The sequence below is a fragment of the Lissotriton helveticus genome, chromosome 9 (genome assembly GCF_964261635.1).
Source record: "Lissotriton helveticus chromosome 9, aLisHel1.1, whole genome shotgun sequence".
In the NCBI taxonomy this organism is placed as follows: Eukaryota; Metazoa; Chordata; class Amphibia; order Caudata; family Salamandridae; genus Lissotriton; species Lissotriton helveticus.
In genome coordinates this window covers 403098350-403114823 of record NC_136070.1, presented here as the reverse complement: position 1 = coordinate 403114823, position 16474 = coordinate 403098350, and the positions used below count along the sequence as shown (strand labels likewise).

General features: G+C 43.7%; 1 protein-coding gene across 1 annotated transcript in view; it reads right to left on the bottom strand.

Moving 5' to 3' along the window:
• YY1 (YY1 transcription factor) overlaps window positions 1-16474 on the bottom strand; it is a 116782-nt gene that overhangs the window by 40695 nt on the left and 59613 nt on the right. The window contains exons 2-3 of the mRNA XM_078660176.1: window positions 10145-10307; window positions 5365-5425 (exon numbers count right to left, since the gene is read on the bottom strand). Coding sequence (XP_078516302.1) covers window positions 5365-5425; window positions 10145-10307 — 224 coding nt within the window. The remainder of the gene's footprint in view (window positions 1-5364; window positions 5426-10144; window positions 10308-16474) is intronic.

The following is a 16474-nucleotide window of genomic DNA, read 5'->3' as shown; positions in this document are numbered from 1 at the left end:
GTACCCAGGGCTTTCGCGGTCTCAGTATCCTTTTTAATACCTTGCAGCATGTCATCTATGTCTTTCCCAAACAGTAGCTGGCCATCGAACGGCATGTCCAATATCTTGGCCTGCACTTCCGGTCAGAAAGATGTGGCCTTAAGCCACCCTTGGCGCCTTAGGACCGCAGCTCTTGCCAATTGTCTGAATCCTGTGGAGGCGATATCCATTCCCACGTCGATCATTTCAGAGGCTGAACGTTCGCCCTCAAGAAGGATCTGTTTTGCTTCCTCTTTTTGGTCTTCTGGGATAGTACCCAAATATGGAGCAATATCCGCCCACATTTGGCGGTTGTAGCGCCCTAACAGGGCTAAGGAGTTAGCCGCTCGTACAGTGAGGGCCGACATGGATGAAAACCTTTTGCCAATGTTATCCAGTTTACGACCCTCTTTATCTGGTGGCGCAGTCAATGCCGCCGATGGATTATTAGATTTACACTGCGCAGCTTGGGTAATGACAGAATCTGGTTTTGTGTGTCCTGTAAGGCATGCAGGAGCTGTGGCAGGAGCCTTATACTTTTTGTCGAGCCTGGGTATGACTGGAGGCAAAGATGAAGGATTCTTCATTATTTTCTCCCCCTGATCCCAAATATACTCAAAGGGAATGGATCTCACAGCCTTTTGAAATGGCTCTTTAAAGTCATACAGGAAACAATCCTGAGGTTGCGTGGTCATTTCGAATCTTGAAGCAGCCCTTTCTAAGATGTTGTGGAACCCTCCGATGTCTTCCGGAGGTGAGGCTGCCTGAGCTTGGTCAGGGGAAGCCGGAGCTGGAATAACGTATTCATTCCATTCGTCTTCCTGCAATTCTCCTTCCTCTTGCTGTTCGCCCTCGTCCTGTGCTCCTCCTTCCTCTTCTTCATCAGAAGACTGTACGGTAGTCTAGTAAGCAGTCTCCGGTTGAATGACCAGTGGAGGTGGCCTAGGGCGAGATGGAGTGGTAGGTATCACAACTGACAGTTGCGGTCCTACCGGAGGAGGCGGATTGGAAGGAAACCGCTGCTTATAATCCGCAATGAGAAATTGTAAATCAGTCACTATGGATGCTGGAAGACACACCATAGGTTGTGATGGTGGAGGTGGAGTAGAGTGATATTCCTCCTGGAAATCCATTCCTTCCTGATTCAGATCTTCACACTGAACTTTCATGGATTTTAATGTTAAGTTCTGATGTATTGGTACCAGTCTGAAACAGTGAGCCATCCTCAGAATCCTCCGTGTCCAACAATTGAGCCGGCGGCAGTGGCTGGACTCTGCTTGGTGAGGTCAATTCTGGCGTCAAAGTACGCTTAGTTATCCTGAAGTGTGTATACGAGTACTTCAAGGAAGGCGATCCTGCCGTCGGTGAGCCCGTCGACGGTATGGTCGTCGACGGTTTTAGCCGGCGTCCTCGTCGACGATGGAACTGTCGACGGCAGCATCGTCGACGGTGTTTTGTTAGTCTACGGCAGCGTCGACGCTGGAGACGTCGTCGATGGTCCCGTCGACGGCTTCATTTTCGTCGACGCTGGTGTCGACGGTCTCGTCGCCGATGGAACTGTCGACGGAGGTTTCACTGACGTCGACGAGGATTTCGTCGTCGATGAAGAAGGTTTCATCGACGTCGATGGGACTTTAGTCATCGATGATGATTTTTGTTTCGTCGACGAGGGAGCACTCGTCGACGAAGGCTTCGTCGTCGATTTTTTAATTATTATAACAGACGGAATGGACCTACCCGTCGACGACGAGGCTGAAGTAGTCGTCGACGTTGAAGAGAATGGCGATGCCAGAGATGTGGAGATTTTTGTCGTCGACGTTGTTACAGTCACCACAGATGATGTCCTGACAGGCCTTTTGAAGGTAGTATCCTGAAGAGAAACCTTCTCAGCCATGGCCTGTGAACGAACCTCTGAAGACTTGGGCGTCTTCTTTTGAGGTGGCTCCAAAGATTGTCCTGGGGATGAAGTTCTAGGCCTTTTGGGAGAGGAATGAGTACTTTTGATGGAACACTCACTCTCCCCTGAAGAGACAACCCGGTCCTTGTCTTTAAGTCTCTGGAGCCAGAGCAGCAGGCGTCCCTCTCTGTCCTTCAGAGTTTTTGTCGAAAAAGTGCGGCAGACCTTGCAATCCTTTGCAGAGTCGTCAGGGTAGAGACAGTAAAGGCAGTCTTCATGTCCGTCATCAACATGAAGCCTCTTTTTCCCACAAGAGGCACAGGATCTAAAGAATCCCTTTTTAGGAGTGTCAGCCATGATCAACTGAAAAAACTCCTCACAGAGAACAAATTCTGAGAGAAAAATATTGAAAAAAGGTAAAGAATACCAGAAAAACTGAGCAGAGCTCAGATGAGACTCCCTTAGCACGACGTGCGGTAGAAAATCTGAGGGACTAGAACCTTCCAGGAAGGTTCTAGAGGGTGGTGATATCTGATTGGCTCTTGGCCAAAGTTTGGTCCTTTTTACAAAAGGACATGGATATGTTACTAATGAGAGGCCTCTGGCCTATTACTATGTATATGTCTATATGACATTACTCTTTTATATACCGGGGACTCCCACCCGACGACGGGGAATGATTCAGACATGTGAATCTATGAAAGATACCTATAATACTGGATAATCCCAGGCTACATTTACCTCTATCAATGTTCCCCCCCCCCAAAAAATAGATAATTTGCAATGTCGAAGTGCTAATTACTATTTGCTTTAAAGAAAAAAAAATTAAAAAAATGTAAGTTAATGTAGTTGAGAGCCACATATTGTAAGGACAAAAATAAAAACATTTTCAGAAGTGATTTTTATTTAATTAATGATTTGATTTTTTTTTCTATTTATATAGCGCGCGAATGCCCGAGGGCGTCTTGGCACTGAGACGTACCACTGGCTCTTGAAGATGTTGACTAAAGCTGTGCAGAGAAAAGCCAGGTTTTAACTTCCTTTCTGAAGGATTTCAAGGATGGGCTGGTTTTTATGTCTAGTGGTAGTTGGTTCCAGATTCTTGCTGCGTGTACCAGGAAGCTTCTTCCGCCCCAGTTAGTTCTCCTAAATCTAGGGACCTTGATGAGCTTCATTTGGCTAGATCTGAGAAGCCTATTTGGCTCATATTGTTGTAAATGCTTCTTTAGAAATTGTGATCCAGTTCCGTTTATTGCTTTGTATGCCAGGCACAGTGATTTAAATTGTATCCTATTTACAATTGGTAGCCAGTGCAAATTTTTTAGTTTGTGGCTGACTGTTTCGAACTTTGGTATTCCTAGTATCAGCCTGGCTGCTGCGTTCTGCAGGCGTTGTAGCTTGAGTAGGATTTTCTTCCTTGCTCCGGCATATAGGCCGTTTCCGTAGTCCAGTCTGAACAATGCTAGTGCTGTCACTACTGTCTTGCGTGAATCATAAGGTAAGTAAGGTAGAATTTTTTTGATCATTTTTAGAATGTACCAGAGTGATGATGCCAGTTTACTGGCTTGGGCGTCAAATGAGAGATTAGTGTCTAACGTGATCCCTAGGTTTTTCACCTTTTCTGACGACTCGGGGCATCTTCCCAGATCTTTTGGCCACCATGATGGGGACTATAGGTTTGTGTCCCCTCCTAATATCATGACCTCACTCTTGTCACCGTTTAGTTTTAGGCAGTTCATTCTCATCCATTGGCTAATTTGTGCCATGCAGAGTTGGAATTTTTCTGCTGTGTCCTGTACATCCTTACTTATTGACACCACAATTTGGGTGTCGTCGGCGTAGGATATTGGGGTGAAGCCACTGTTCCTTATTATTTGTGCGAGGGGAGCTACATATAGATTAAAAAGAGTGGGGCTCATCGAAGAGCCCTGCGGGACTCCGCATGGTAGGTTGAATAGGTTGGATTTCGCTTCTCCTGATTCTACTGAGAAGGTTCTATTCTCTAAGTAAGAGGCTATAAGGGCACAAGCGGAGTCATGTATATTTGCTGTTTTTAGGCGCTTTATAAGGATCTCGTGGCTGACTGTATCGAAGGCCGCCGATAGGTCGAGTAATATCAAGGCGGCCTTCGATCCGTTGTCCAGTATTTGCCTAAGTTCCTCCACTGCTGTAATCAGGGCCGTCTCTGTTCCATGTCCCACACGGAAACCGAACTGAGAATGATCCAGCCAGTTCCCGTCCATCAGATATTGAGACAACTGTTTGTTTAATAGTTTCTCCAAGACCTTTGCGGCAAAAGGGATCCTGGCTATGGGTCTGTAATTATTGGGAGTTTCGCAGTCTAAGTTAGTTTTTTTTAGCAGCGGCCTGATTGATATCATTTTCCAATCATCCGGGAATATATTGGTATTGATGATTTTGGAGAATAATTTTTCTAGCACTAGGCTCAGTTGCTGGGAACAGATGTGCATTATTTTGGGTGGACAAGGGTCCATTGGGCTACCTGAGTTAATGGTGTGGATCTCTTTCTGGATCTGTTCAGCTGTAGGGGATGTGAAGATGAATGATGTGGTTTGGACTGGTTGTATTACTGGGTTTAGTAAGTGTGGAGTATCCTTTTCTACTGTCTCCATGCTCTGATTTTTAAAAGAGTCGTAGACTGATGATACTTTGCTGACAAAGAAATCCCCATGTATGTTGCAGAAGTCTGATGACAGTGCTTCTGAGTTGTTGTTCTCAAATCTTGATAACTTCTTGACCGTGTCAAAAAGGGTTTTGCTGGAGTTTTTAGACTCATTGATTTGATTAAGGGCTCGGAGAGCCTGCACATGTACAGAACAATTCCATGTTTACATTTAGCAATGAAGAAACGAAAGAACTTCAAGATCCTAGATTTTTCTGCCAAAGAAAAACTTTAACATGGATAGTTAACATATTTGATCATACCGTAAGCAGACATTCTGGTCAGTTAAAATATACATCTGTCAAGGACAAAAACACACAGAAGACAGAATGACTGCACACAGTCAACGGTTCCCTTTTCTTAATCATCGTTTCAATCTAATTTTTCCTTTTGTAAATGAAAGTACATGCATATCAGATATTTAGGGAAAACACATTACAGTAGGAACAGAACTATGCAGGTAAAAGCCTTCTCAATCCCTTAACTGCCTGCAATGTAATGTAGCTCAAAACACTAAATTTACTGGCCATCTCCACACACATGCTTTTGCCCTACAGGTGTGCTTTGGGCACACGTGTTTAGCATACCTTATGTTCTAGTTTGCTGTAATATGAGAATGAGAACCTAAGATGTTACTTTCAAACAAAGAAAAATAAACCCAATCTTTAGTAGAACGCGGAGTATGATAATTAGCATATTGTTCTGATCAACAATATTTTACTGATGGATCGGAGTACATCTTTTAAGTCACAATATGAACACTTACTTTGTGAGGGCATGCTATCGTTCGTGGAGCATCATCTTCTTTAACTTTCCGTGGCTTCATTCTTAAAAAAACACAAAGTTATTAAATAAAGCCTACTTTTCTCCAGCATTAATAACATTTTCCACTCCATGCCAAAAATGTAGTTTTTTTTTTAATGTGCCGTTACTCTATGCTCTGTAATGGCAACTTCAAAACACCTAACAAGAAATCGTTAGCTGTGTTTCAGACTCCAAAATGGAAACAGGCATTGGTAAAGCCAGCAGGTCTTGTCTTTGGGATCTACTGGTAAGTTTTGGTGATGCTGTACAGCCTCGTCAAAGACGCTGTGCAGCAAGGCCGGGGGGGGGGCATGGGGGAAAGGGTGCAATGATCCAGTGGCTGCGTCATTTTAAATGTGTATGCATTTGTGTTTACGCATGAGCACGTCTACAAACGATTTTCTTTTTTAAGGCAAAGTGCCACAAATGGCAATATACTGGCTGCTCCTTAATAAATGTTTTTTATTTTTTTTAAAAGAACTGCTGGAAGGGGCAACAGGGAGTGGACAGGGGACGGGAAAAGTAGAGCACAAGAGATAACATGGTAGGAGCACAGGTGAGAAAGCAACACAGCATAGATGAAGGGGGATTTAGGTTGGAAGAGAAATCCACGAGAGAGAAAGAGCACTGACAGCCTGAAACATGTGGGAGACAGCAACATGGAGTGGAAGCAGATTTTTGGGAGGGGACAAAATACACATGGGAGAGCTAGACAATACATGCCAGCTGATGGAGCGCTTAAAAAAAAAGAAAAAAAAGTTGTTCCCTAAAAGCGAGGAGTGGTAAGATACAAGTAAGTTAAGCCAAAGGATGGTAAAAAGGTTATGCTCCAGAGGAGTTACAAACAAAAGATGGAAAAAGGAAGTCATCAAATAAGAAGCACGCAATTGAGTGACAAAGCCAACCATGGTAAGCAAATCATGGGCTTTAAGCCCACTGCAGGTTCTTGGTGAGCCCACAAAAAAATGCTTTCCAATCAGACAACCTGTGCTGTCTACAAGGCAAGACTAAAATAGAGGCATCACAACCAACTAGCTGAACTAAAGCTGGACCTCCTTACTGTAAAGGATAACCCCCAGACCCTCCTACACTGCTCATGGAAGAATGAGAAGCAATGCACATCCTATCCACACCCGAGGTCTGATCTACCTAAGCCACTAGCAGCCACTTTAAGTGGTGGATTGGAAAGGTCCTCGGAGACCAACCCCAGTAACCCACTCTGGCCTTCTCCCCCTCTTCCTCACCTCCATGATAGACCCCTTAGACTCCAGCCTCAGATGTCTGAGGAAGACATGCTCGCTCAATCACATTCATATGATGACTTTGAGGACCCCAATAGCATCATACCTACTATCTCTTCCGATCCAGATAGAGAACCTAGTGTTAACTTTAGATCCATGAATAAGGACAACTTACTTCAGATCGCCATGTCGCATCGAGTTGAAGTAACTACCAACTCTCATATCAAATCGATGCTGCTCAACTGCAGATCAGCAGTGAAACACACAGTGCATATTTCCGAACTCATCCTTTCACAAGACTTAGATCTCCTGATTCTTACGTAAACATGGCTTAATGACTCCTCCTCCCCTATACTTGACATCCTAATTCCCCCAGGATATGACATTATCACATGTGATAGATCTATTCAATCTGAAGGGGCGGGGGCAGGATTGCCTGCACCCATCGCTCTAGCCTCGTACTAAAGCAGACCCATAATCATAACATGTCCTCATGTGAGGTACTAGTCCCTGAAATCTGGAACAAGGGCAAGATGATCTGTGTGCTTCACTCGATCTATCATCCCCCCGGGAATAACCTTCGCTTTATAGAGCACCTGATGGAATCCATCTTTGCTAGCTCTGCCCTCCACCCCACGCATATCTATCTAGGGGGCTTCAACCTTCACTGGAATGACACGGATGATACACTACTTTGCTCTCTTAAGTCATTCCTCTCCGACCTCAACTATATACAGGCTTGCAACGGACCCGCTCACTCCAAGGCGCTACCCTCTACCTTATTATAGCTAGAGACCACATCATTCAACTAGATGACCTAATACCATGCGAGTGGTCTGATCACCAACAAATTTACTTTCACATCCTGGAAAAGGTATTGCTCAGACAAGGTCAACCACATAAAACAAGCAACTGTCTCATAACCCGAGAGACATCAACATGCCTAACCTCACCAACTTGAGCAAGAAGCTTCTAGAACCTCCCACTAACATGAATAATTTGGAAGAGTTGACATATCACTACATCAACACCATGACCAACATCCCCGACTCTGCAGATCCAAAGCAACTCAAAAAGGACCCCTTGCAAACAATCCAAACCTTTGTTCAGTGGTGCCCTTAACGACGAAAGACACAATTTAAGGCTCTCTGAGAGACGGTGGAGAAATTCCCCCTCCACCCCTAATCTCAATCAGTTAATGAAGAAGAGAAGTTCTTATAACAAACACATTCGCATTGCTAAATCCGATCATTTTAGGGCGCAGCTAGACAGCGTTAAAAACAGTTCCAAAAAACGGTTTGGTATCATCAAATAGGCAAATCCTATTCCTGCAATCAAAACCGCAGGTCCCAGTGAAGAAGGCTTCTCACCGCACTTCTTGGAAAAGTCTAGGAGTATTGATCGGGAACTGCAACGTGCCACCGCTAATCTGTCGATGAGCTCCCTGGGTGTGACAATATCTGGAACAGTGAGTGCTCCGCCTTACTCCACAGAGTACACACCCAAAAACAATGCTTGCTGGAACACCTTCATACTCCCTGATTTGGAGGAGAAATCACACTCAATGGCATCTCTTAAACCATTCAACCATTTCAGTGATCCTCTCCCACTATGCTGCTCAAAGACTTCAACCCGGCCATTCTGCCTCTCTGGTCCAAGATCATCCAACAATTTCTCTTATAGGGGAGGATTCTGGAGTGCATTAAAATGGTGCAAGTCACACCTATCCCCAAGAAGCCCAATGCAGACCTAACTGACCCCAAAAACTGCCGGCTGATCACCAGCATCATGTCTTTAGCGAAGTTGCTCCAGAAGTGAGTTCACACTCAACTATGCAACCATACGAGAAATTTCAGCTGCAAGACCAGGTCATAGAACAGAAACTGCCCTTACGCAAATTGTGGATGACACCTTGAGAGCTCTGGACCAAGACACACCTTGCCTTCTAACTCTTCTAGACTTGTCCTCTGCTTTTGACACCATCAAACATGATGACTTGGTTACCTTCTGCAATATAGGATGGGGCTATCTGGCCCTGTCTTAAATTGGTTCTCCTCCTTCCTGCACAATCGAACGCAGAGAATCAAAGTCAACCAATCTTTGGCTGCAAGCACCCCTGTCACTATCGGGGTACCTCAGGCAGACCCTCCAGGATATCGCGATTTCGCGCAAAATCGGCAATTTTGAAAAAATTCCGCGATTTTTACTAAAGTCCCCGCGAAATCTAGGTTTAAAAGTACTCTGGAGGACCTTCCAAAATAACAGAAACAGAGGGAAAGGAAAACTGCTTGTTACTTATCTAATCCAAGCTGGACAGCCTAAAGGAAATAAAGCCAGCAAATAAAAAGCCCAAAAATTTGAGTTACAAATCACAAAACTAATGGTAAGCAAGGGGTGGAATACATTAGTAGTTAAACTTTCTGAATGTCCCCAAGATGTCTTTAGCACACCAGACAACTGCGCAGCCTGGTAGATTGTATATATCATTCTCAATGCCCTGTCACTCTTTAGGAACACCGTGTATAAGTACTACATTATACTGTGTTAATTAAACAATATATTCACAAATAAGATATGTACAAATAAATGCACTAAACGCATAACAGAACCATACTCATTTGAGTAGTTGTTTTCCTCGTTGCCTAATATAACACTAATGCTGTGGTAGTCAAGAGCTACACTACCCCCAGAGGGACCACTTTATTGTTTAATAATTTTCCAGCCTAGGTCCTTGAATTACTGGGTTGCCTCCTTTTCTATTTAGAGTCTTGTGTATTGCGACCTAAAAAAGTACCTCAATCCCAGCGTGAACAGCAGATGGGCACTAACCAAAAACAATCAATCAGTACTTGGTCCATGCTCCATGGACAGGAAAACCAGCAAAAGGACTGCCAATCAGGAACCAGCAAATAAGAGGGACAATGAAGCCAATGAATTATAAGCAATGGGCGAAATCAAAGTCCTTTTTAGTTAAATAAAAAAAAAATCTCACACAAGTGTCAGCACATGCACTGACTTTGGTGAGACCTAAAATGGTGACTAGGATTGAGGAGGAAAGCAACTAACAAATTGGGGAGACCTGAAAGGGGAAGCAGCCCATGAAGAAAAAAGCTCTAAAACATTGGCACTCTCAAGGAGTCCTTACTCAAAAAAAACCAGTAGTTCCCTAAAACTGAGCAGTGGAAGGACACAACTCAACAAAATCAAGTAGATGGGAAACAAGTTATGTTTCAGGGAAGGAACAAAGGCAAGAAGAGAAAGGCAAGCCATCAAATAAGAAGCAAGCAAATGAGTAACAATAAAGCCAACCAATGGTCAGCAATGGTCTGGCTGTGAGCTCACTGTAAGTTTAGATGATATGTTTTTTTGCCCACTCGATAAGACAGCATGCACTGCCTGGTAGACTCAGCCCCCCCAAAAAAACAGAGTTCCAAAATCTAAACAAGCAAGTTTATGTTTAAAAGAATATTTTCCACAAAATGAACAGACTCAGTAACCCACCTAGCAAATTCTGCCAACTGTTTTGGGTCCGACAGGTCAATGCCAGGAATACCACCCGGAGGGAGTTTCTTTCCAGTCATGTACTCTGAATAATCTGGAGGAGAGTTTTCACCAATGATCTGTTCTTCCACAACTGCTTCGTGGTCGATATCTTTTTTGTCATCTGGAATAGAGATACAAGGGCAGTTAGTTACTGGTTTGAACACTGAAGAAAGCGATGCAGATGCAAAAGTACATTTTAATTTGTTAACTGCTTTATCATCCTACCATCACTGGAAATAGATCACAGATCTTTTGGAAATGTAACCGTGTTCATTTCCACAGCTCAATATAGTTATTATACTTTAAAACTGCACAGAAAGTCAGGATGGCGACCGTGTTGGTATCATAGCTTTAGAAACTGGCTCGTCCAACACTACCTCTGGGTTGTGAGTTAAATTGGGAGAAGCTGCAGAGGGGGGTATAACAGTTTCCTTGCCAGCTGTGAGTACAACCTAGATGCAATGCAACTATCCTCTAAGCCAGTGTTTCTTAACGTGTGTTCTGGGAACCCCTGGGGGTACGCAATCGGCTCAGTGGATCTACGACTGCTTAGAAAATTAAATAGTATTACTAGATTAATAAAGTGTATATAAAGAACCAAAATGCACAATTGAACATCTTAAAAGTGTTCTATATATTTGAAGTAATTGGAGATTGGATACTAAATGTTAGGTTTGTATCCTCAAATTGATTGGCTGGAGCAGCTTCAAACGTCCCATTAACATTGGAATTGTTTTTTAAATACTTGTGAATTAAATAAAATATTTAATCATCCGTGTAATTGGCTGCTTAAAGATGGTTTCTGCTTTTTATGTATTTTGTTTTGAGGTTCAAATAATCGAAAATGCTTAGGCTGGGGTCTCCGCATTCCAGCCTTCCAGCAATAACTCAGTGGGGTCCCTGGATTCCAATAATGGTTCAGTGGGTGTCCTCTGGTTACATTAAAAATGAAAAGTGAAAAGGTTAAGAAGCAGTGCTCTAAGCCGTAACCAATGTGCTACTATATTCCTATCAATACAGCAGTGTATGGCTCGGTTTGCAGAAGGCAATATCCACTGTTTATTGGCTAGAAGAATTTGAAAAAATTATTTACCTATACAATTTTGTATTTCGGCCACAATCTTATTTTCAACTAGTCCATCAGAAAAAAACAAGTGAGATTTCACAAGTCCACTACAGACATTTTGAACAAGCACTGGCTAAGTCAGCAGATCTTGTATTTGGGACCTACTGGCTTTGCCAATGCTTTTTAGCCAGCGGGACAAAAAAAAAAGCCTTTGACATGGTAAGCCTTATCATATTTTAAGGCATGTGCAGGACACGGCATGCACCTACAAATAAAACCACATTTTTTTATTGCTTTTTTTAAGTATTGATTTAGATAAACATGGGTGGGAGGCTGTGAGTGGAGGAGGGTTTGAAGTAATATGGGGTGAAGTCAATATGAGGGTGGGGAGGGGGGGTACGAAGTGGGAAGCAAGATGGAGGACGAGGTTGCAGGGGGCAGAAGTAGTGGGAGTGTAAGGGTGGGTGAGGAAGAAAAAGAGTGACAGATCAAAGTGAAGCTGGCTGGGTGAAGCACACAGGCAAGAACATGGAACAGAACACACCAGTGGATGCAGTAGCTCAATGTCAAAAACACTGAATCTAACAAAACCATGTTGCACCCCCTCATATCACTACTATGACACACTGTGCCCCAGGCCTGCAAACTTGCCTACAAAATGGCACTCTGTGGTGTTAATTGATGACTTTACCAACAAGAGAGACAGGCCATCCAAATACAATTATCACTGGCACTACTTCCCCCTCATCCACCATCCTCCAAGCATGACAAGATAACCATGTAGCCCTCAGGACGTAATTAAGAACAAAAGTTACTTACCTGTAAACTGTGGTTCTCCAGTATTGCCGTCTTTCATAGATTCACATGCTTGAATATTCCCCGTCGAAGTGAGAGTCCCACGCTACATAACATAGCAATGTAGCCATAACACAAGCCTATATAAATACAGAAAGCAAAAAACATACTTTTCCCTAGATAGACAATCAGGCATCAGCACCCTCTGAGAATGTTCTTCTCAAAGGCTCAGGCCCCCAGATTTTCGAAGCACAGAGTAAAAATAGAGCCAAGAGATAAAGAGAGCCTCTGAGGGCAGGAGGGTGGGTCACATGTGAATCTATGAAAGACACCAATACTGGAGAACAACAGTTTACAGGTAAGTAAATTTTGTTCTTCTCCAGTATTGGGGTGTCGTTCATAGATTCACATGCTTGAATAGGAGTAGTGAGCAGTAGTGTTAGAATAATACAAGGTATTTATCATTCAACATAATGATAATAATAACCATAATAATACACAGTACGAGAAGACAAGTATATATCAAAGAAAAGAAAAAATACCTCGTATACAGGAGGAGCGAAGCAACAGAGGCTCACCTTATTTGAAAAAGATTTCGTAGGACAGCCTGTCCCACGGCTGAGTCAGCGTTATCCGCAGCATCCAGACAGTAATGCCTCGTAAAGGTGTGCCTGCTGGACCATGTTGCAGCTCTTCAAATGTGCTGAAGAGGTACACCAGCAAACAGCGCTGTAAACGAGGAAACTTTTCTAGTAAAATGCGCTCTAACAGATGCAGTCAGTGGTTTTCCCGCTTGCTGATGGCAAAAAGTGATTGCAGTAGATATCCAGCGTGCAATTGTTTGTTTCGTGACTGGATGTCCTTTTCGCATCCGCCCACAAAAAGCGGGTCAGATTTACGTATAGTAGCTGTCCCTTGAAGGTAGAATTATAGACACCTCTTAATATCCAAAGAATGAAGTGCTCTCTCTGCTGGTGTCTGAGGATTCGGAAAAAATGACTTTAAAACAACTAGTTCATTGAGGTGGAAGTCCGACGGCACTTTGAGAATAAAGGCTGGATTGGTGAGTCTTTGGTAAACTGAAGAAAAGGCGGTTTAGTAGTAAACGCCTGAATGCCACTGACTCGACGTGAGGAAGTGAGAGCCAGAAGCAGAGAAGTCTTCCAGGTGATGTATTTAAGATCGGCCTTATGGATTGGTTCAAATGGGCGTTACATTAATTGTGCCAAGACAATGTTCAAATGCCAAGGAGGAGGTGGTTGACGAATTAGTGGGAACATACGAAAAAGACCTTTAAAAAATTGTTGAATGACTCTGGAAGAGTAAAGAGAGTTAGAGCCATCCTGACGGAACTTTGAGATTGCTGCTAGAAAAACTTTTAAGGTAGCAAAACGAGAGGCCCAACTTTGCCAAATGTGAAAAGAAAGGCAAAAGTTGTTCCGGCGTGGAATGTTTAGGATGTACCTGAGCATCATTGTACAACAAACCGAATCTTTTCAAGTTAAGTTTGTATGTTTGCACAGTTGTAGCCGCTCTCGCGTTTGCCAGGACTTCTCTACAATCTGAAGGAATGCCTAAATTCAGAAACTCATAGTGCTCCGGTTCCAAGCTGCTAAGCGTAGAGATGCTGGGTCGGGATGACAAACTTGGCCCTGATCTATGGTTAGAAGATTCGGAAGAGGGCGAAGAATGATCTGATCGCACTGCGACAGAAACAGGAGTTCCGTGAACCATACTTGTCGAGGCCATCTGGGAGCTATTAGAATAATGTGACAGGGTTCCTTCCTCATTTTTCGAAGAACTCTGGGAACTAGAGGTATTGGTGGAAAAGTGTAGGCATATACTTTCGACCAGTCCATCAAAAAGGTATTTCCGCAAGACTCTGGTTGGGGAAGCCAACTTGCATAGAACAGGCATTTGCAGTTCAGATGTGTTGCGAACAGATCCAAATTCGGGCGACCACATACCCGAAAAATGTGATCCAGCGTTGGTTGATGTAACTCCCACTCGTGGTTGGTTGTAGAAGACCTGCTCAGTGAATCTGCAAGATTGTTTGACGCTCCCGGAACATGCACTGCTGAAAGGACGACCTGATGCTGAATCGCCCAATCTCAAATCTGCTGAGCCTGATGGGATAGTAGGATGGATCTCATGCCTCCTTGTTTGTTTATGTAGTGCATGCACGTTGTGTTGTCCGTTCGGACCAACACTGATGCTCCCTGTATGAAGGAACAGAAAGCTTTTAGTGCTAGAAAAATGGCCAGCAACTCTAGTAGATGGATGTGCCAGGTCTTTTGCTGAATGTTCCACTTTCCTTTTACTGTTAGCCCCTGGAGATGTGTACCCCTGCCTTCTAGGGATGCGTATGTTGTGAGAGTGAAGGTTGGAGCGTCCATCAGGAACGGACGACCTGAAGAGACGTTCTTTTCCAGAATCACCACAAGAGACCTCTTTTCATTCGAGATGTGACTGACTATATAGTTGAAGGTTCTGGAAACTTGAGCCCATTGTTTGTCCAATTCCTCTTGAATAGGTCTCATCTTTAGTCGGCAGTGAGGGATAAGAGGGATGCAAGAGGACAACATCCCTAGGAAAGATTTCAACTGTCGGACAGAAGCGGACTCTTAATAGGAGGGAGGTTGCTAAGCTGCGAAGACGCAGACGTCTTTCATGAGACACAGAAGCTTTTGCTAGCTTGGTGTCCAGAATGGCTCCCAAAAATAGTCTGTTTTGAGCAGGAAAAATTGAGACTTTTCCATGTTGAATGTGAGGCTCAGGGACTGAAAGAGGGACTTGCAGATTTGAGTGTGTGTTTGGAAGCCTGCTCGAATGACCGTGCCTTTAACAGGCAGTCGTCTAGGTATGGAAAGATTTGTACTCCTTGCAGGCGAAGTTAAGCAGCCACCGGTGCGAGGACTTTGGTCAACACACGGGGAGCGGAACGAAGCCCGAAAGGAAGAACTTTGAATTGGAAGTCCTTCGCGGCTACTCTGAATCTCCGCAAAATTGGAAGATGAAAATAAGCATCCCAGAGATCCAAAGTTGTCATATACTCTCCTTGAGAAAGCAAAGGAAGTACTTCCTGAAGCGACAACATGCGAAACGTTTGTTTTTTGATGTATTTGTTTAGGGCACGTAGATCCAGAATAGGGCACCATTCTCCCGACTTTCTGTATGAGGAAGAACCTCGAATAAAAACCTCTGCCCTTTTGCAGTTTTGGAACCACTTTGATCGCACCTTTTCTCATTAGAATTGTGAGTTGGTTTAAAAGTTCTTTCGGATGGGCAGGAGGTGGGCCTTTTGGTGGAGAATTGGGAGGAATCTTTAGGAACTCTAATGCATGCCCTCTGCGTACAATGTCCAGGACCCATTGATCTATAGTAATCAGTGACCATTTTAAGTAAAAGTGGGAGATTCGACCTCCAACCCGTGAACAATTGGGTGGAGTTAGAGATGGTGTGTGATGAAAGTCATTGCTTCTTGGAAGAGTCCTTTCCTCTGTAAGAGGATTTACCTTTGTACTCTCTGTAGGATGAAGAGTGTTGCTTCCTGTGCGATTGTTGACTCTGGGAGGAATACCGTTGTGGCCCTTGTTTATATTGACTGGAAGTGCCTCGAAAGGAGGAAGAGGATCCACGACCTCTTGCGCCTCGAAAATTTTGCTTTTTAAATTGGAGAGTTCCAAGAGCACGAGCCGTGTCGGCGTCTTTCTTTATTGTCTGGAGGGCATCATCTATGTTGGCCAAACAAAGATTCCCTATCGTAAGGCATATCTAATATCTTCGTTTGTACATCTTGGCGAAAAGACGTGGCCTCTAGCCAGCCCGGTCTTCCGGGAACCGCAGCCCCAGCCAAAAGGCGGAAACCAGTGGAGGAGAAATCTACGCAACAGTCAATCATTTCAGAAGAAATCTTTTCTCCTTCATGAAGAATTTTCAATGCCTCTGAATTTGAAAATTCTGGTATTAATTGTACTACAGAGGAAATGTCCGACCACATTTGCCGGTCATAACGAGCAAGAATGGCCATTGAATTGGCCGAACGGACTGTAGTTGCTGCCATTGTTGATTTCTTTTGCCTATAGCATCAAGGCGCCTACCTTCTCGGTCAGGTTGTGAGGATATCGGAGATGAAGGATTCCTAGATTAGCATTGTGCAGCCTGAGTAATGATGGAATCAGGCTTTGTCTGAGAAATTAAACAAGCCGGTGTGTTTGAGGGTGCCTTGTATTTTTTGTCCAGCCTCGGTAGAATGGCTGGGATAGAATTAGGATTGTGCATGATTTTAAATCCTTCTTGCCAAATGAAAATTGATGATGGGAATAGAACGCACTTGTTTTTGAGGCTGTTCTTTAAAATCATATAAGAAGCAATCTTCTTCTGTTATCGTCATGGGAAGTTGGAATCTTTTCGCTGCTCTTTCCAAG